This window comes from Pelecanus crispus, chromosome 5 (assembly GCF_030463565.1).
Source record: "Pelecanus crispus isolate bPelCri1 chromosome 5, bPelCri1.pri, whole genome shotgun sequence".
In the NCBI taxonomy this organism is placed as follows: Eukaryota; Metazoa; Chordata; class Aves; order Pelecaniformes; family Pelecanidae; genus Pelecanus; species Pelecanus crispus.
The window spans coordinates 21264794-21287227 of record NC_134647.1 but is presented as its reverse complement, the minus strand read 5'-3'; the positions used below and the strand labels follow the sequence as shown (position 1 = coordinate 21287227).

Here is a 22434-nt window from a genome sequence, read left to right as displayed (position 1 = left end):
GACGCTGGCCTTTTAACTGTAGGCTGGGATATTTAAAGGGAAAGTCTTGTGTTCACACCTGAGAATGAAAACAGTAAACTTTACTAACATGCTTTTTTTTTTTTTTTTTAACTAGTCGTGAGTTAACTTGCCCTTAAATTTTGCTGATTCTCTCTAAAAGCAAGACAGACTATTGCTAGAAGTCATAAGAGAGTTCAAAATGCTAGAAATTTCCAAGTGTTTCCATTGTAGCTCAAATACACTCCAAAGTCCCCTACCCTCTGCCAGTCTCAATAAGCAAAGAACTTTGTTTAGCAGGGGGCAACACTGGAAGTTGGAGAACAAATGCTTCAGGCAAATAGCCTGTTAGTTAAGAGTAAAGACAGAGGTTAGTTCAGTATCAGGCAGGATCTCAGGGGAAGTATGGCACCCTGGAGTGTAAGACTTTTTAAGGCCTGGTTTTGCATACAATAGCTGTGCATTTAACATAAATGTGACTGAAATTGTAATGTAAGTACAAAATGTGCAATGTTTTATTCATGGGGAAAAAATAATTGTAGAAATGATAAGCTAAAGTTAGGTGCTTGTATCTTTATAAATAAAAGTGACCTGGGTTGTTTTTTGGTTTGTTTTTTTTTTTTTAAAGTTGCTGACCATCCACTGTCTTAATGGCTATACAGGAGCATTAAGAATCATGTAAATGTCAGGTCATTTTGAAGTAGGCAACTAAATATGGACTCCATGTGCTGAGTGGTTCTTTTTCTGTTGGATCTACCTGACTTTTTTCACACATCAGGACTTAGTTTGAAAATTGAAATTCCTCAATGCAGGGTATGGTCTTTCCATATGTTTGTGCTGTTTCTGCAGATTGGGACTTCCAAAACAGATGGCTTGAAGATTCTGAAGAATCAGACTTGGACACCCTCTCTTAAAAGTCTGTGAAACACATTATTTAATTATTGTAGTGGAGATGACGGTTGAGCATGGAAGAAGACTCGGGGGAGTAGAGTCCAGCCTTCTCTTGCTCCTCCCTCTTCCCACTTTGATTACCTTATGTGCTCTTTTACTTACTCTTTTAAACAGTTTCTGATTTTTTTTTTTCTCCTTCTGATTTTTTTTAGTATAAAATCTAGGGTCTCCTTTTTCCTTTTCTGTGTTAAATACTAGATTATATTTGTCAACATTGATTTTTACATTCTGAGTTCAGATGATTAGTGAAATGCAAGCAATAATATGTTTTATTTTTAAGCAATATTTCTTATCAAAATAACTTTTTGGAGGGATAAAGATGAATTGCACATAATTCTGGGATCTTGGCTGATTTGTAATATATTGAGAAATGGAAAGAGGATGCGTAGGAAAGCTGTACCTCCTTGCCTGCTCCCATAGGCAATGAAAATGATTAATGCTTGTCATGCTCAGCTTGGTGCTTTCCTCTTATAAGGAGATCTTGGAACTGCTAATTTCTTACTTCCAGTGGCTTAAATGGAAGCTATTGAGATGTTTCTTTTTCTGACCTTGCGAAGAACTAGACAGGAAAGAAGACAATTTGAGCACTACTGAGGCAACTTTTTCTAACTGTCTACTAATAGGTATAGTCAAGGGAAGTTAAATAGCTTGCTTTAGAACAAAGCTTGAGAGTGTAGAGTAATGAAAACTGTAAGGACAGCTTGTTCTCAATTAGCAGCTCTTTTCTTGTGTGCTACTTCTCAGACAAGTTTTCAGGGGAAAAAGTGGAAGAGAGTGGGGATGACTGGGCAACCTAATGCACGATGGTAACTGCTAATAAAAATAAAGTGGTCACTCAAGCTTCCTCATCTGTATAGGCGGTCAGCATAACTGCGTCTTTAGCATAATCCTGCCACCCTTTAATTCTTGGAGCATTCTCTATTTTTGGGAAGAGAAGTATTTATTGCAACATATTTCCAAGGAAAAATGGGATTTTGAATTTATCCTTTCTCATGTGATCTACTCCCCGTGGAACAAATACATTCCCAGCAAATCCTACAAGAGATTTTGCTTCATACACAGCAGAAAGCGCAGACTGAGCAACTTTTTCTAATTAAAAAGCCCCTCAAAAGTCACTCTAGCTGATGAGATTTACACCATCACATTCAATTCATTAAACTAAAACTGTAGCAGAAGTTCAGAAGGGTCTGTTAAGTGACTGCCTCTCTGTTGTCTCCTGCTGTATTTGAATGCCTTGCAAGAAAGAGAAAAAGGGCACAACATTTGTGTTTTATAAGGTACCATGTCATAGCTGTGAGCTGGGGTGATCTGTTGTCCTAGACTTGAGCAGGATTTATTTCCCTATACTGAGAAAGCCGGGTGAGAATACTTGTAGAGAATATAAACTCTGGGGTTTTCTTCTGTTGTTTTTTTGTTGCGTTGTTTTGTTTTGTTTCAGCTGTGCTCCTGTAGTACAAGGCCACCTCTAAGGCTTCCCACTCCCTGAGTTGAATGGCTGCAGGCAGCTCATTATCATGACTTGTGTTGCTTTCTTCAGCATTTTAAGAAGTCTTTTTCTGTTTCTTCAGCAGTAAGAGTGTAGTCATCTGCACTGCGACTCTTAACCCTTTTAAAAAGAATTTCTGTAAAAATTGTCCATCAAGGGCCTCAGCATGGGCTGTACGTGCTCTTGCTGTAAAACAAGCACACCACCTAACTTGATGAATACCTGGAGAAAACTGTAGTTGCTAGTATGTGCTGGCAGGGTCCCCACCTGGAGCACTGGCATGGATTCTCACCCTGGCTTTATTGTGAGAATATTGAGAAATAGAATAGAATATTGCAGTTGGAAGGGACCTACAATGATCATGTAGTCCAGTACTAGGAAAGTCGCTTTAATTCTCTCCCTTCCTTTCACCTTCTATACTGTCTCCTTTCTGGCACTTCAGCCTGTAAAATCTTTTAGATTCAGCCTGAGACGGACTTACTGGAGAGCCTAATGAAGCTGTCCCTGACCTTCAGTGCTGCCCGGAGTAGGACATGTTTTGAGGTGATGAGATGCTGTTTCGTCTACTCGCCTGTACAGTGCTCCATCCCATTCACAGCGCACCCTTCCAGACACCTCTTCTAATTCCATCTTTGAATCCTTGTAAATACTGTAGGAATTTAAATAATTCATGCCGGTTTATCCCGAACTGCAGAACATCATTTCTGTGTGACTGGAGTAGGAGTTTAACTAAGTTCTGTATGTGGAACAAGACCTTACTGCAAGCAGGCTGCACTGTTACCGGTCTCACTTGCTTAGCAGTGGGAATGCTGCCAAAGCATAGACATCTTATAAAACCAACCATAGCCATCAAACACGGCTGCTGTGGCAGTATCCATTATTGAATTCAATATCAACATGGTCTTTTTGCCTTTTGTATTAAATGTAAGTGCTGGCTGTGGTTTACGCCTGTGGAAACTTTGGACTGACTTTCTCCAAGGTCTGCCTGTTTTCCCTGGAAGACTGCTTTGAGGTGGTTGAGTAGGGAGAGATTTTTCGCCACTATAGAAGTGTGATTTTAATGTTTGCCATGTCCTGGAGACTGGTGGTGTGGCAAGGGTGGCTGAACCTCATGCGGAACTGTTGAGTTGTTATCATTTATTAGCTGAAATATTAAAGCAAATCATCATGGACTTCATGCTGATTGAATATGCCGGGCCAAAGTTTGTAACAGAACTGCTGTATATGTAGTTCCATAGAGAAAAGCAGTTTTTTGGAGAGGAGTAAGTCCATCAGTGTGCTTTAATCTCTATGTGGTTTTCAGATGGAATCTTTTTATCTTGTTCTGATGTTTGGAAAGCATGGGTGAGCTGACCTGATTTTTTTTTGTTTTGTTTTGTTTTGATTTTTGCTGTTAGTGGGAAGATAACAGTTGCAGCTCCTTGCTCACTTCCCTACCAACTTGGGCACAAAACGGAGAAGGAGCTGCTGTAAACAAGTTAGGGCAACGATACATTGCTGTTTGTTCATTAGGTGCTTGAAATGAGCATGTGTTTAATAAGGTAGCAATTAAGGATTGACTGTCAATAACGTGCTTGTTTGTCTTTAAAGTAAACTTGTGTCTTGATGTTTAATGAAGGGTTTACAATGGTATTTAGGTTTTGTGCATGAAGTTCAGGTGAGGTGTGTCGTGTATTCTGATGAATATGGATAAATTGAATAAACTGAGAGGAGGATTTTTGAGATAAATTAAAAATGTCTTGGATGCCCTTTGTCTTGAGGATGTCTGTGCTTTGGCACAGAGAGAGTAGGCAGGGTAGTTTAACCTGTGCTGAGTTCCTTGCTGTTGTGGCCAGACTGTCACTAGCCAGTGAGCTGCTCAGTGTTTCCATGGGCACACTGCACAGCAGGCACTGCCCTGGGGATGGGCATTCAGACTCATTGTTTTGGTAGAGGGAATAATGTTGCTCGGTGTTACTTCACACTACTGGAAAATGTAAATATTGGGGAATAAATCCCATTCTTAAAGATGAATTAATGCATTCACTTCCCAGTCTCATGACATTGGGTGGCTTTTGGGTGAAAATGCTTGTTTGAAAAAAACAAAGAGTAAAAAAGATGCATTCCAGACTTGATCACTTAGTATATTTCTGAGTACCTGGAAGACCTTTATGGCATGTTTAACGTTGCATCAGATCTTCTGTACCTACTGCTCATGTGTACCCACCTGTTTGTGTTTATAATAAAATCTCAAACGTCATTTTATTTTAGGAATTATGTTACTATTCCAACATACAGTACCACAGATATGAGTTGATCCTTGTGTCAGGAGCCTCAATACTTTTCACTTTTTGTGTTTTGTCTACTTTTAAAAGATGAGAAATAGAACAAATGTAACAGAGTATTGAGTTTCTTGACTGCTGTGAGGAATATGAAATTATTTTCTAATACAAAAAACCCCTTCTGTGTTGACTTTAATGGGATTAGTCACTGTGCAGAGTTTATGAAGACAGGGCATTAGTGATTTGCATCAGTTCCATCCAATTCACTGATTCATCTGATCATTTAATTCATTCTCCTTCAGAGAAAGAAAATAGAGAAAAAAATACCTAAATGGTCATACCTTCTTTCAGACAGTCAGTATGCAAGAAGACTTCCTCAGCCTCTTCATTTGAAACTAAGCATAAGCAGGTTTAGCTTCACCTCTTCAAGAACTTAATGGACACCCATTCTTTTGGACTCTAAAATGTGTGTCAATATTGAAAAATAAATTTTTAAACTGAAACTTAAAAGTGAAAATGACAAGGATAAGTCAGGAGAGTTTATATTGCCTCCTCCGCCCCTCCCCCCCGCAACATACTTGATAAAATAAAGAAACTTGGAAAAACTACAGAGATAAAACATGGTAAAAATTGTCTACTTTGATAAATTTTTTGCATGTACATCTTCTAGAACATTTTATTTACTTTTCTGGTCCTTATATGATGTATGACGTTTTTGATTCTGTATGTATGTATATATGCCTGTTTTTACTCATAGTTCCAGTTCTTGCTTGTCAAAATTTGAAGTAGCTTTGTAGCCTCTCCTGTTTTTATTATCTATAGAATTGTGAGCATCTCAAATCTGATTCCTGTTCTCGGAACTAACTCTATCAAATCTTTTTACAGTTCTGCAGTCATAGAGATCTTGAGTTTCACTGTTTATCCTCTCTGATTTCTTCTTTAGCTTATATGAGAATGTACTGTTTCACTGGGTTTGTTTACCTCTCCATTACCTTTTTTTTTTTTTAAGTGAATGCACCAATCTGTTCAGTGTCCTGTGGCAAGGTATGTCCAGTAGTCAAATTTAGAAGTGGGATATGCTTTGCTCAGCTTTTTTATTCTCAATTGCGCCATTGCACTACAGAGAAATAGGTGTCTTCAGTAGTGCATCCTATGTGTATAGGTTCTTGTCTCAGTCATGAAGCTGAGAGAGGAACATAGGTGGACTAACTGAATCAAAGATTAAATTTATGGATATTTTAGCTTTTTTATTTATTGCAGGTAATTAAAGTGTATAGTGAAGATGATACTAGCAGAGCTTTGGAAGTACCAAGTGATATTACAGCCAGGGATGTATGTCAGCTGTTGATATTGAAGAACCACTATATTGATGACCACAGCTGGACGCTGTTTGAACAACTTACCCACACAGGTTTAGGTAAGACCAATACTATACAATGGCATGGCAATAAATAAGGTGTTTCGTTTTCATTTTCACACAGAAGTGCAATTGTAATGGAAAAGCTTGGAAGCAAAATGATGGGAGGGCTTGTGTGAATTTGTTCTTTTGGGAGTTTGTTGCTTCTGTTTCTCTTTTTTTTGAAACTATAGCTATAAAGTACATTTTGTCGTAGTACCTTTGCCTCACACTGCTTGATTTGCATCGGTAAGAGTGATTTGGAAGACACTGACTGTTAAGGTTCTCACTGCAAATTCTTCCTCACTCTTCCTTGCTTTTGTTTGGCAGTTCTTCCTCTTTTACTGGTATTTCCTGCTTATCTCTAGCAAGACTTGGGTTATTTTCATTGCCAATAAAATCTTTGCTGTTCCTAACACACCTGAGTGAAATCTCTGACATCAAGGACAGAAAGCAGTTACACAGTGCTATTCTATCTGGACAATAGGACTCAGTCTTCAGAAACAACATTACAGTAGGCTGTCAGTATTTTCTTTCAATACAATCAGTTTGGCTAGATTTATTGTGAACTCTGGGACAGGACTAATTAAAAAGAAAAAACTAAACCATTCTTTTAAACTTCCATTTATGGACCAATGAGCTGTGTTGAAGTGACTCTATGCTTAGTATTTTAAGTTGCTGGAAACGAAACACTCTGAACTCCTTCCACATCATCAGTGTTCCTCTAGTGTAGTAAAAACCCATCTTTTTCTATTTTACAGTTTAAAAGGTATAGTCTGTGGTTTCAGATTACAACTATAATTTTAGCTTCTGGTCTCTGTTCCTTTTCTTAATGTATAGACATAGTTTTGCAGTATAAAACCACATTAAGACAAATTAAATATAGGGAGTGTCGTAGTTTGGTCCCAGTTGGCAACCAAGCACCACAGAGCCACTCGCTCACCCTCCCCCCGGTGGGATGAGGGAGAGAATCAGAAGAACAAAAGTAAGAAAACTTGTGGGTTGAGATAAGAACAGTTTAATAATTGTATAATAATAATAACAACAACAACAACAACAACAATACATTGTAATGAAAAGGAAAACAGGGAGAGAGAGAGAAAGGAAACCCAGGAAAAACAAGTGATGCAATTGCTCACCACCTGCTGACTGACGCACAGCCAGTCCCTGAGCAGCAATTGCTACCCCCCAGCCAACCCCCCCCCTGCCCCCGTTTATATACTGAGCATGACGTCATACAGTATGAAATAGCCCTTTGGCCAGTTTGGGTCAGCTGTCTTGGCTGTGCCCCCTCCCAGCTTCTTGTGCACCTGGCAGACCATGGGAAGCTGAAAAGTCCTTGACTAGCATAAACACTACTTAGCAACAACTAAACCATCAGTGTGTTATCAGCATTATTCTTGTACTAAATCCAAACCACAGCACTATGCCAGCTACTGGGAAGAAAATGAACTCTATCCCAGCTGAAACCAGGACACGGAGAAAGGGGATGCTTGCAGAGATGTAAAAAATGCATAACACAGGAAAGACTTCACTCAGCAAAAGAAGAGTTTAGAAGCCCACTGCTAGGAAGTAGTATTGAACTGATATTCTAGTCAGACAAATCTTACTTCCTTTTACAGCACTACATTTCAGTACTGTATTTTGTTTGGTTTTGATAGGGAATTATATAAAAAAAATTTACTAGAAGACAAATGCCATAAAAAAAATCTCATTTTAATTTCATGTCACTCAAAGTTTCCATATTGTTTTTCACCTTTGGCACTGTAGTAGAGTTACCAAAGGTAGTACTTCTGCAACCTCAAGGGCAGTTCCAGCTGCTTCTGCAAAGTGTGGCTTGAGAAAGAGGACATTTTGGGGGCCTTCCTGCATTCTAAAATACATAGAAAACACCTTGGAGTCCTTAATTCTCAGAAGAGACTGCACTGGTACCTGGTAACGCCAGTACTGTCAATAAAGAAAAAAAAAAATACACCCACCACCAACAAAAAAACAAACAACCCCCCACACACACCGTGGATATTTATATATGACTAAAAGCTATTGTTAAACTCCCTTTCTGTGTATGTATCTAGGGAATCTGGACTCATGCATTTGTGTAAAATAAACTTTGACTGTGCATCTCTGCCTGTATTATGTTTAACAACCATATTTTAAAGATGAACTACAAAAGCTAAAACTGTTTTCTGCCCTTTTCTGCTCCTTTATCCTGTGAAGGCAGCCACAAACATTTTTCAAATTTTTTTTCTTGCTTTGTAACATTTCAAAGATATTTATAACCTTTTGCACTGAATGTATCAGTTGTAAGATGCTTCCAGCTCAGAATAAGGTCAGAGTTAAATCTGGGTCGAGGCTGTAAATGACTGACTGCTACAGAAGAGGAGGTATAAAAACGGCTGTAGACAACAGTACTATATAAATAGTAGAAGTGTTTTCTGTATTTTATAGTGTGGCTGGTGTTTAAGTAGCGTAGTAACTATTGAAGACGACACTTTTGACAAACCATACAGAATAATAGTGGCATTGTTTCTCCAGGTTTATTTATTTGCACTTTTTGTCAAATAGTGCTTCAGTCTGAAGGTTTTCTTGGAAGATTTCATAGAATCATAGAATGCTTTGGGTTGGAATGGGCCTTTAGAGGTCATCTAGCCCAACCCCCCTGCACTGAGCAGGGACAGCTTTAACCACATCAGGTTGCTCAGAGCCCCATCCAACCTCACCTTGAATGTTTCTAGGGATGGGGCCTCCACTGCCTCTCTGGGCAGCCTGTTCCAGTGCTTCACCACCCTCACTGTAAAAAATTTCTTCCTTATATCCAGTCTAAATCTACCCTCCTTTAGTTTAAAACCATTACTCCTTGTCCTGTCACAACAGACCCTGCTAAAAAGATTTCAGTATCAAATCATTAGTGAAGTTGCTTTTCCTAAGATTCTGAAATTCTCAAAATTGCTGGTGTGCAGGTCTGAAGATGTGCAGTCACCATACAGTCTTCTGATTGCTCCAACTGCTTTGGGCAGAAAAAGGTGAATTGTTCATTTTTAAAATAAAATTATTTCCTAGATGATGAGGATGGCAATTCAACATTAGTAGCCAAGGAAAAGAACAACTTGAGATATCTTCTTTTTTTTTTCTATAATACTGAATAATAATGGATTTATTTTTATGATACTGTTAGATCTGGTTTTGTTTGAAAGGTTTAACATACTGATCTTGACTTGCATTAAATATATTCTTAAGCACTGGATGAGTAGCATGAACAAATATTTTTAAAATGATGATTTAGTTTTGGACTGTTTGCTAGTCTGTTGTATGTTTTACCCATGGAAATTTGGACAGTCTTTTTCTGCTCCCAAGTTAAATGAATGGATATAGAAAGGAGAAGTACTGTGAGTGAGTGTGTGTCTGGGTAAATTCCAATATGATGGGGATTAATAATTCATTCATCAATTAGTGAACATTTTCTTTAATATCTAACAGCTGTCTGAATACTCCTGAATTAGATATGATTGCATGAATCTTAGTGAGCTGAGCACAGTGTTCTGTTTTTAATCAAGACAGACATTAATTACATCACTGAAGTGTGCCTTCATTGCTGTGTGGAGGTATCTGCATGTGAAGGTTAAAAAAGAAAAAAAAAATCCCACCCAAAAGAAAACATAAAACCATGGTCTGTATATTCCTGTTTTCACAAACCTATATGCCTTTTAGTGTGGAACTATATTGTTGAACATAAGCATGGTCGTGTCCTCACTGCATGGCATGGCAAGTGCTGACGAGGTGGTGTTGACTTGGGGTGAGGGGGCAGGTGAGATGATTCTTCCACCCGTGCCACTTCCCCAAGGTGCTGGCCAGTGCACCTTGTCTGCCTGCTGTGGGGCACCCACGCTGCGCACAGCCTGCTGCCGTTGCCACACCACCCAGGATGCTCAGCCCTCCTACCCACCTCCAAAGTTTTGCAGTAGCCTGGGCTCTGTTTCAAATATCTGAAGTAGAATAATTATTATAGCACTATAAATCACAATATATTTCAGAACTGTGTGCTTCTGGTATATGTCCTTTTTGTCCCAACCTATTGAATTCAAAGAAATTCTTGGATGTTTTTCACCTTGTCTAAGATTATTGAAAGAAGCTGAGGTATGCCTAGATTTAGATGATGCCGTGTCATGCCTACCGCCAGGTACCTTGGTGTTGGAGTCCCATGCTTCCACTGCAATTCCCCTGTACAGGGCAGGCTGTGAAAACAGATCAGTTTTCCATAGCTGTTCTCCTTTTCAAGGAAAATACTGTCTTCATCCTGGAATTTTTCATTTTTTAATGAGAAATTTTTGTGTTGACTGTAAACAGTTTTCCATTTGCTTCTGCAGCTCGATAGACGTGTTCTAGGGTTCCTCTTTGAGTAGGCAATAGTACCTGGACCAGGCACATCATCGTTGTGTTTCACTCTCTCATTTTGATTTCACTATCTGCGTTCTTTTTAGGTAGCCTGTGGGAAGGCTCACAAAGCACTATCTCTGCAATAGTACTGGGCTATGGCTTTTCTGGGTGGCTAGAGAGGAGGCAGCTGTTTGAAATGTGTTCTGTCCTGCATTTCAACATTAAATCTTTCATGTGCTTTACTTACTTTCCATAGTTAAGTAGACTTTGTTTTGGACAGACCAGCCGGGTTAGCTCAGTTGGTTAGAACATGGTGCTAATAACGCCAAGTTCACAGGTTCAATCCCTGCTTACTGCAGGGGGGTTGGGCTCGATGATCTCTTAAGGTCCCTTCCAACCCAAAGCATTCTATGATTCTATGAAAACAGACTGTAGCAGGTGCTCCTCATGTTAGAGATTAGATCTCTTTATTACAAAGAGATGGTAGAGAGAAAGGTAGAAACTCTCCAGCCTATCTGGAAGAGAAAAAATGATCTAACTAAACCAAAGTGCAGCTTTTTCATGGCAACATTTAGGGATCTGACTACAGGGTTGTGTTTTGGAGGGCACTAACTCAGTGTATCAGTTCCTTCAAGAAAGTAAGTTGAATCAATTGTAAAATACTGTGTGATGTGACACCTTAAAAATAAAGAATTACCAGCATCCTTACCCATCCATTGGGGTGATACAGAATGTCTTATTTTTGTACCAAGAAGTAAGTCTTGAGGAAATGGCATTTTCTTAAATGTCACAATGCCAAGCATTTGAGTTTTAAATGTCATCCCAGAGGAGCACTTTCTCTCTATAAAACTGAAAGGAAAAAAAAAGATGGTTTTGAGTAAGAGCTTCAGTGTCTCTTCACCTCTGTGTCTGAAGAACATGTTTTGGAGTAGAGCAGCCTGTACAAGATTTTAAAATGTTCACTTTTCTTTCAGTATTTTTAGGGTATTTTTTGGTTTCTGAATTGCTTTATGTTTTTATTTGCTTCATTTGATCTGGTTACAAAATGCAAGTTTGATGTAGCATCCTTAATCTCTGTCTTTCTGGGCTCAAGAATGAGTTAAATTCAATGAATAATGAGTTAAATTCAATGGAAGTTTAACTTTTCCCTGCTTGATCTGTAGATCATGAGAGTGCTTTGTCTTCTCCTAGTTGTGAGCTTGATATTTTCCTACTGAGGTGAAATTTAGCTGTTTGAGTGTATTGTCTCTAAATTTGCTAGCTGGAAACTTCCTGAAGAAGTTTATAGGTTTGCAGGCTACAATAAGGCTGTTACCCACCAGACTGGACAGTGTGGAAGCATGAAGCAGTGACTGGCAAAAGAGATGGCAAGAGAAGATCAATAAAAAGATGCTGTAGTTCTAAAGAGGCTTTAATGATCTCAAATTTGAGGTTTGATTTTTCTCTCTTAGAAGGTTGTGCATGCTGCACTTTATGAAAGTTAAGCTCTTTGTTTAGCCAGGACCACTTGCAAAAATTTACCATTTATATTAATGTAATGTTATGCCTAATGAAGTTTTTAAAATAATCTATACTATCCTTTTATCTGTTATGATTTTTTTTGAAGTTTGTAACAATGGGCAGTTATATGAGAGCATCAACATTCATTTAAAGTATATCATAAGGTCCCTTATGATAATGCAATGAAGTGTAGAAAAAGATGATCAGAAAATTGTGAGTAACGTGGTTTTTATAATACATTTTTAATTGCCTTTTCCCTTTGAAACCATGATGAGAATTGGATGTTAAAACCCTGTTATTGGCAGAGAGAGCTAAGTTTAGATCTCAAACCTATTCTTAACCTGTAACTCATTTTTGGAGTGTAATTTAAATTTGGAGGTGTCAATGATCATTTAAATGAAATCTACATGTTCAACTCCGTCTCGTTCTCATTAGTTTGAGTCCACAACAAAGTACAAGTGGCCACAAAAACTGTATACTCATTTGGAAACATGTTCATCCTTTTTTTTGTAACATGATTTCATAAGCTGCTGAAAATTATTAAAAAAAAAAAGAAGTTTAAATAATATTGTACAGAAATTATCCATAGTCTTTCAGGATCTTTGCTTAACTTCCTGCACTATGTGTAGTCCCATTGCGTTACTCAGAGTATGCAACATGAAAACAGACACAACACATCTACAGGAAAGTTCTTAAATTCTGTATCTTTCCTGTAAGTGCATTTCATATTCCTGTAAAATCGAAAAATTCACTCAAGAATCTGAGCAGCAGAAGCAGTCTAAAGAAGTGAGAATACCAATTCTGAATGCCAGTGCTGTGTACAAATAACTGAATTCTTTGCCTTTTCTTCCCCTGGCCCCACTGGAAAGCCAAACTACACATTAGGATTCACTTTGTAAGTTATTTTTTTGTTTGTTCTTTTTTAGTTTTTTTCATGGCTTACTTTTACCATTCGTTTTGCATATGCTAGTTTTACGGCTGCTAAAATTCTCATTATCCCTGATTTGTGCAAAAACATTAAAACACTGAAATGCCCTAAGTTCATTTGCAGTTTTAGAAATGCTTCAGGACATAGTAGGCACCTGGGGAGAAGACAAATTAATGCTTTTCTGTATTGCAGATAACTTTCACTTTACAAATGATGCATTAGAGAAAGGAGTGTTAGAAAGACATTCCTGACACCCCAGATAGGCTGAGTGAATGGTTGAAGTGGTCTGCCGCCCCATGCGTCACACAGCATTTCCTGGCTTCTGCAGGGAGGACATGGATTTGGCCGGGAAATGTAATAAAGCCCTCAGCGACACCTGTAAAAGAAAACAACAACAACATGGGCCCTACTGAGGTGGAGCAGTAACTTGGTGTAACATGGACCTGATTAATGGACTGTATTCAGATTGCTTGTTTCATGTTTTGTATTTGTTTAAATTAATTTAATTTAATAACATTCTTATTATCTGACCTTTGTGTTTCCATGTTCTACTCCTAGGCTCTTAGATGCAGGTTATGTGTTGGTTTTTTTAATTTGTTTGGTTTTCTTACAGGAAGAGCTATAGAGGACCATGAATTAGTGGTGGAAGTCCAGTCAAACTGGGTAATGGAAGAGGAAAACAAACTGTATTTTAGAAAAAATTATGCCAAGTATGAGTTTTTTAAAAATCCACTGGTAAGTCCTAACATTATATCTGTGAAGTGGTGCAATTGCTGTTGCTGCCAAATAGTCTTTTCTGTTACACACAGATAGGCAGAGTGTAAAGCCGTTAGTGTAACGTGAGTCAGAAGGATAATTGGGAGGGAATGTATGGGATATAGGAATATATTGTAGTGCATGTAACTGTTGGCCAGTCCCTTTGTTGCAATTATAAAACATCCATGTTCATACTTTTTGGGGGGCAGGGCCCAGACATGGGTTTAACCTTACTGAAGTTTGCACACGGACCTAAAACAAAATCAAATTTTTGAAATTGAGTGAAGTTTCCATCAAGTGACAACAAAATACAAAATAAAGCAGTGTGATGAGGAGGGGTGTCTGTCGCAAAGATGATTTTATTGTTAAAGTGAAAATGGAAAGTTGTGGCCCAGCACTGCCCAATGGCAGCTTCTCACAGCTGCAGCTAAATGACAACTGACACAAAAGGCCGTGAGCAGCCGTAACCTATTAGGAGTAAGTGAAAGTGAAGCTAAAGTTGGTGTATGTAAGGAATGGAAAGAGAGCAGAGACCGCTCATAACTCAGGGGTGTTGCCAAAGGTTAATACTGCTGATTCAGACCTTGGCTGATGGCAGAGGCCATGGAAGCAATCCTGGCTCAACAGGAGAAGCTCACCATCTGGTTGCTCAAATGCATGGTGTATTTGGATCACTCGTAATGCTGTTTCTTATAAAGCCAGCTTGTTTCAGATGTCAAAGGGAGAAATAGCAGAAATGTATGAGGACTTGAAAGGTGAAAAGTGGAAGGGAACTCAAATTATCTACCTATGAAAAGGTAAATATTAAGATACCAAAAGATATAAGAGATTGGAGGGGTTTTTTTTCTTGCTCCACCTGCGTTTCTCTGGGCCAATCATGTACTCCCCTGACATGGAGATACCACTGCACTAGTGAAAAATTCTAAGCTTGAGATGGTCTGCAGTTAGTGCAGAAGCTTTCAAAGAATAAGTGTGTTTGTGTACTGGTTAACCAGTGAGTGGAACCAGCTGTGGAGTGTGCAGACATGCAGCTGTGACTAGCATCAGCAGCTGTGGCTAATCAGAGTCCTTACTGTTCCTGTTGAGTTATTCTTCTGTGTGCTGCGGCCCCAGGTGTGGCAAGAATGCTTGATCAGAAATGAGGTGATATGAATTAACCCTACCCATAGTTCAGTTTTATGAAAAATGAAAGTCAGCGGACATTGGATGGTCAAGGGAGTATTAGCTTCAAATTTGTCCAAGCCTTGAGAAAACTTTATTAGTAATGGTCAATCTCTTGACTGGTTCATATCTGCATGACTATATTGAACTCCCCAGCTGCAGGTCTGTCCCATAAATTACCCCTTTAGCTTTCCTTGGTAATGAAATTGGCACTTTAAATGTGGACTTTTTAACCACACTATTGATGTAGTCAGTTTGTGATGTTAATTCATATCATATAAAATGGACAATTAAAAAAAAACTCGAAAGGACTTGTTCTCATTCCAAAATATTTTAGGGCGTTTCTAGTGCAATGAAAACCATAGAAAACATATTTTTCAGCACGTTGGTGTATATCCTCCCTACTTTGTAGCATATTGAAGCCCCAAGCAAGTCTTATATGTCAACAGCAATAGAAATTACTGCTAGGAAAACAACACTAAGGGCCAGGTACTGCAATATGACTTGCACTGTTGTATGAAACCCTCTTGCTTCCAGAGACCATTGATTTTTTTCTCAGAATTCTAAGTTTTTCAGCATATAATATATAGGATGTCACAAATTTATGAATGATATTAAGGTAAGCTTAAAGTATTGGATCAGAGAATCTGCAGTGTCTTGCACTGCATTGAGAACTTTGATCTTGTGTCCAAAAGAGATAGGAAATTTTATATTTATTTTTACAGAACTTTGATACAAATTATTATTGTTACAGAGCTTTTTTCCAGATCATATGATATCTTTTCCAAGTGAGACCAATGCAGCTGTAAGCCACTCTGGGGTATTACAGGTATGTAATCTTTGAAGACGAGCCAGCATAGCTCAGAATTTCCCATTGTCTGTGTTGTGTGAGCATAGCTCTTTGTCACTGTTGGATCTGTTGCTAGGTTTTGCGTAACTCAAAACGTGGCTAATAACTTTTCTTATGAGATATGATGTGCCCCTTCCAGACAGATATTCTATGACCAGACTTGGAAACTTGCATTTTCTTTCAGAATCAAGGCGTGCCAAAACAGACAAAATGCAGTAAAAATGGTTAATACCTTTGCTGGGTATTTCGGGTGAAAAACCCTGTTTCCTTCAAAAGGAGGAGTGCTGCAGTACTCAGCACATACTTAACAGCAGGCCTTGGTAGAATACTGAGGAACTGGTAATGTGATACAAATGGATATAAAAGAGTTAAATAGTTAAACTTAATGAGTAGAAAATTTAGACTGACTAGTATGATTTGTTAGCTTGAAGGCTACTGTAGCCTCGAAAAAAAAAATATGGTAGGTCAGTCAGTGTTAGTCATCTTTTAAGCGGACACAAGATTTTAATTTACAGTGGTAACAATTTCACAGAATGACCATATCAGGGATCATCATCTTACTTCTCGAAGAGGGGAAAAATGAGTAATAAAGGTGGAAATGTACACATCACTCTTGTTTGCTTGTCACTAGAAAAATTAATTAATAGAAGAACTTTCACTGGTCTTAAGACAACAACCCTTATGTGTGAGTTTTGGGGATAAAGAATGATTGGAAAGGCAACATAATAACACAAGATATTTAAGGTAGAACTAAAAGAAATGTAGAAATTGCAAAATTTTTTTTTCATCTGTATAATATATTCTACCTTAGCATCCACCAGTAAATGAAAAACATTGAAGAAGTAATTCTCAAAGCATTCTTCTGTATTAAATAGTTGTATCCTTACAGAAGCGGATGTTAATCAGGAGGTTAAGATTATCCCAAATACAGTAAAAAATGTTTCAAATTAAATTTAACTGACACATGCTAACTTTGTAAATAATTTTTACAAATCTAAATAAAAGCTTCATAATTTCAGAAGGTGCTGCATATCTAATGAAAATTGGTTCAATTCTGCTATCTAAATAGCAAATAGATTTTGCAGTCTATAATGTAAACACTTAATTTAGAAAATCTTGTCCCCGGTGTTAATAGAACTTGATAATTTTTGCTAGCAAATGTAATTTCGTAGTTTGAAAAAAATAATAAAGACATTTATAATGGAACTGTTTGCCATATGCACTTGCACAGAACTTCCTTAAGTGCATATTGCGATATGTAGAACGTGTGCAGAGCTTGTGGGTAAGATTAAGACTCATTCTAAATATATATAGTTACATCCCATTTTGATAGCTTGAAAAATTTGTTACAAACTCTCCTCTGTTGCTATTTTATGTTGTATTGTCTGTTTAATTGTATTTTGTCAAATAAAACTTACTAGGCACAAGGTAGAGAATACCTCTGTGGATTGTGCAGCCATTATGCACGTTTCAGTGTAAGCTGTTGGGTAAATTGTTTACAGTGTGTCACTATTTCCTTGGAAACTTTCATTAAGACAAGTTAATGGGCTTGTGTTACTATTTGTGATGTGCTTGGTCAAGTATCAAGAGAGACATTAATTTTAACAACTCAATTCTTACAAGTGATTAAAAAATCACTTCTGATACTTTTATAGCTTTTTGTGGATTGAGCTGTAAGCAAGTAAAATGTTTTTCAAGTATGTTTTTCTTGACTTTCGTTGAAAGTGAAAGAGTGAGTATTTTGGCTGATGACTTTAAATCAGAGCATCTAAATAGCCTCAAACAAAAAAAAAAAAGTTTACCTGTCTCCTATCCATTTAGCATGTGCTAAGTAAAATTACTAGGTCTGACATATAACCGAATGTATGTGTATACCAAAGAGAGAGGTTTAATCTCTGCCATGAAGATCTTTAGCTAAAAAAAGAAAATAAGTGTGTCACTATATTGATTAGAGTGTGGCTGCTCTGAGACACAACACTGTATATAAATGTCTAGTGGTAGGCAGTATGGATCATTTGGAACTTGCTTTAGGTTATTTTTGCAAACTGGATGCTTTAAAACATGTCAAAAATGAATGTAGTATGAAGATTTTAATCTGAGGCTTTTCCCCATAGTAATGAAATAGTCTATTATTTTCAGATTTTGGGGTGTGTTGTTTGTTTTTTAAGAATTAGCAACTTTCATAGGTGGGCAATAAATTAATTCACGTGGTCTAATTAGATGTGAAATTGTGGTTGAATGTAATTTTAGATGGCACTTGTGACTTGTTTAAAACATCGTCTGCTTATTGGAGCAACTCTTAGATTAATTCATGTATGTACTAGATCCCTTTGTATTCTTATTCATGACAGCATTTCCAATGAATAGACTGTATAGCATAGATAGTGTTGACAGAATTGAGTCCTTCTGACTTAGTAGGTGAAATCCTAGCCTCACTGAAGTCAGTAAATTTTTTTAAATTACTTTGAAAGGTCAAAATTTTAACCTAGGCATCTTTCATTTTCTTTTTGTCTGTGAATAACATTTCTCCAATTTTGTAATTCTGTTTTTTTAACCTTTAATTGTATTTGTAGCAGAATTTTTTTCACTATGCAGTATGTCAATCAGTGTTTTAAATTTAACAGTGACATCTTCAAAATAGAAGGTTGAAATTACTTGGGTAATTACACTTTTTTCTGGTTTTGCTTTAAGAATAGACCTATTCCCCCCGCTCTTACTCATTGTTTAATAGATGCAGTTGATACTGAAGTTCTGTAGGTAGACTTGAAGTTCAGACTTCAAGTCTTGTATTGGCTGCTTCTTTCTAATAGCTTTTTATGTATAATGTGAATACATTAAAAAAAGCTATTGTAGATAGCGCATGTCCAAGTCATCTTCCAGAGTAATGAAAAAATACTTGTACCTGATACAGAATGTATTAAAGAAGGGAACAGATGTCTTTCCTAAATAAACATTAAAAAAAAGTTATATATGCAAAAATTAAGTTAAAGACAGAACAGGATTACCAAGGCAAACACTCATAATTTTGTGAAAGGTAGAATTACTGATGGTGTCTTTTCCTTTTGCCCTTTCCCCATTGCCATCTCTTGCCCTATGTTCTTTGTTGTTCCCATTCTCTGCCTTCACAGATTTAAGATTCAAGCTTTCATTTCTTTAATCTCTCTGCCACAGCAGGTCCCTCTTTCCCTGACCAGTTTCTTACCTGACTCCGTTCCCACCTTCAGGCTGAAATAGCCATGCACTGAATTTCAGTCTCTTGTCTATCTCCTAGATGTGTTCTAGTCTGGCTGTTGCCTTTCCCCATCTTCCACTCTAGGTTTTGCTGACCTTTCTCCCAGTCTAAACCCCTCAGATTGACTGAAGTCTGTAGGAGACAATACTGAGAATCAGTATCAGTTCTTCACTGGAATTACTTGGTGCCCCAAAATTTGTCAGCAGGTTCAGGGGAAAATCCTGCTCATTCCCAGTAGCATTGGGCTCTGTCATGGCTGGCTGTCATCACATCTTTGAAGAAATCAGTCATCAAATTCAAACTTGATTCAGAGTCAGGAAAATGATGGCGCCGGGTTAGCTCAGTTGGTTAGAACATGGTGCTAATAACGCCAAGTTCACAGGTTCAATCCCTGCTTACTGCAGTGGGGTTGGGCTCGATGATCTCTCAAGGTCCCTTCCAACCCAAAGCATTCTATGATTCTATGATTCTTTAACTCTCCGAAATAGCGTGTAAGTGCTCAAGAAGCATCCACCTTAGCAAATGTTGTTGTCTCTGCTACTGCAGCCATTCTTTCATTGAAAATGTGGAAGGTGCAGACAAATAAGTTGTGTAGTTAGGAGTGCAGCTTGGAGTGCAGCTCTCAATCTTTATTGCATTCAGTGACATCTAGTATTTTTGCAGGTTTTATTATTATATTCATTGAAGACAGTGCAATGTTTTTCCTGTTCTGTTGTTTTTTCACTTGTTGATTGATTTGATTTTGGGCTTTCTTTTTTTTTCCAACAAAAACATTTATTTGCTTTGCTTTTTGTTCAGATTGGTTTTAAACTGGTTGGTTTTATAGCTAATCAAATCATAATTGAGTCCTTGGTGCTGTAATAAATTACCATCTGAAAGACATGGTGACATTTGACATCACCCTACATATCATGTTATATATTTCACTGCATGGGGGAGAGGGTGCAGGCTTATTTCTGCATGTTGTGCGACCAATAATCCCTGTGTGCGGCATACCATCATTCAACTCTCCCTACTTCTTCCTATATTAAGGACTTTTCTTATTTTTCTTATTTTTGTCTTATTTTGATGACTTCTTATCTGTATAAACAGGGATCCATTCCCCCCTATAATAAACTTGCACATACCTCCATTAAAAAAACAACCAAAACCAACCCGCAACAAAAAACCCCAGGGAAGTTCTCTTCTCTACTATCTTTAGGTTTAGGTGTTTATTACAGACATTCAGTTCTCACTCTGAAATATTTTTACTGCTCATTCTTTGTGACAGTTAATGGTTTTGACTGCATCTTGTTCATGTTATGTTTTCTCACACAGTCCTCAGCTGTCTTAGAAAAAAAAAAAAGATGGATCTAGGATTGCCTTTTTTCTAGCATTATTGCTACTTTATTTTAATTGATAGCATGGGTACAACAGTGACTGCTGAAGCTGAGCTTTGTATTGCTCCTCCAGTTTGGTCTGCTGAGTAAGAAAAGCGTTTTTCATGACGGCACTTCTGGTTTGAAGCTCTTAACGGCAGAAATCCTGGGGAAAACACTTGTGCAGGCTGGGAGCCAGGCACTCCTTTCATCTTCAGTAGAGATACTAAAGCCTAAAAAGATGCTCTTTTGTTTTTACATACCTTGACTCTTCTAGGTTTTCCTAAAGCTTCCATTTGACTTTGTTTATGGAATTAAAATACTTTTTCAATTCAGCCTTTATATTCACCATCAGTGAACCTGTTAATACGTGGCAAATGGTAAGATTAACAGGCTGGAACACTACCAGGACCTACCCGTCTGCTTCAATGTGGCTGAAATAGCTTGAACTGCATTTGCACACAGCTGTGTGCCAGCAGCACATGTAGATAGATGTACCTAGTCTTACTGTAATTTAACTATTCAGGTAAATAGCAGTGAAGCTGTTCATAATGCATTCCTAGTTGTGGGCTAGGGCACTCCCCTGTCAAAGGAAGCCTGCCCGTATTACTGCATTCACACCAGCTGAATTTCATTAGCTCAGTAGTCTACAGGTGGTACGCTCATGCATCTGGCTGCAAGGTACGAAAACAATAAAAGTGAAAGAAACCCTGTGTATCTTGGTTGGACTGCATTATTTAGTGGCCAAAGAACTTGGTGGACTTCCAAAATCATGTTCACTTCATCATTTTGCTGCAGTCTGGTACTGGCCAGTCTATTTCTTGCCTGGTAATCTGTTGCTTCATGTCCTCAAATCAGATTTTCTGGAAGTGGCAGTGGACAGGAGGAAAATGCAGCAATGAAAGCTGCAGATATCAACCAGAAAATCCCTTGTTCCCTCCCTCTCTATAAGCCTAGATAGTATTTATGATTCTGCAGGCCAGCCTGGGGCAAGGTTCCTTGAAGAGCTTAGTAACAACACAGATTCCTTTGCATATATGGAAATCGAGGAGTTCCAAGTCAGTCTGTTTAGATGTGAGTCATAGTTCTGAGTAGTTTTATTGGAAGAAGAGTAATAAAAATGAATGCATTACATGGAATTAGAATAAAGTTAACATGGTTGCCAGCTTTGAATGGGTACTTTTTCAGACTGAGTAAAACTGTGTACTTGGTCTTAGCAAGATAACAGCTGTGTTGCCCTCTGACAGTGTCTGGTTGAAATGGCTAAAGAGAAGCCGTTGAATACCTTGAGTAGAGGCAGTGCATTAGTTAACTTCTCTGTCCGTCTGTATCATTCTGCCTTCTCTATGGTTTGTGAAGGCATGCACCTTTTTCTTGCAGTTCTGGAGGCAAAATGGCTGATCTCTCAGACTTCTAAGTTCTCTCTCCTTCCTGATGCATCTTTTTTCAATACTCTCTACCACATGACCTTGAACACAGACAGGAGCTGTCTTGGTGACTGGCCCAGCCTCTCCTCTTTTTGGTTCAACTAAGCCTCCTAAAGCTCCTACTTATGCACCACTTCAGGTCCTGAGACCTTTGTTCCCTCCTTTTGAAAATGGTGGGACCATGGTTTTGTGATTCAGATTTTGTGGTTGGTTTGTGTTGTGGTTTAGCCCCAGCCAGCAGCTCAGCACCACGCAGCCGCTCGCTCACTCCCCCTACCCCAATGGGATGGGGGAGAGAATCGGAGGAGTAAGAGTGAGAAACACTCCTGGGTTGAGATAAGAACAGTTTAATAATTGAAATAAAGTAAAATACTAATGATAATAATAACAATAATAATAATGATAATAATAACAATAACAATAATAATATACAAAGCAAGTGATGCACAATGCAATTGCTCACCAGCCACCGACCGATACCCAGCCAGTTCCCGAGCAGCGATCGCTGCTCCCCGGCCAACCCCCCCCAGTTTATATACTGAGCATGATGTCATATGGTATGGAATAGCCCTTTGGTCAGTTTGGATCAACTATTCTGGCTGTGCCCCCTCCCAGTTTCTTGTGCCCCTGGCAGAGCATGGGAAGCTGAAAAGTCCTTGACTAGCATAAGCAGTACTTAGCAACAACTAAAAACATCAGTGTGTTATCAACATTCTTCTCCTACTAAATCCAAACCACAGCACTATGCCAGCTACTA

The 22434-nt window shown here is 38.2% G+C and overlaps 1 protein-coding gene across 1 annotated transcript in view; it reads left to right on the top strand.

Annotated features, from left to right (window-relative positions):
- The window catches only part of GRB14 (growth factor receptor bound protein 14), a 67255-nt gene that overhangs the window by 31249 nt on the left and 13572 nt on the right, over positions 1-22434 (top strand). The window contains exons 3-5 of the mRNA XM_075710858.1: positions 5956-6112; positions 13507-13628; positions 15565-15639. Of these exons, the coding sequence (XP_075566973.1) occupies positions 5956-6112; positions 13507-13628; positions 15565-15639 (354 nt within the window). The remainder of the gene's footprint in view (positions 1-5955; positions 6113-13506; positions 13629-15564; positions 15640-22434) is intronic.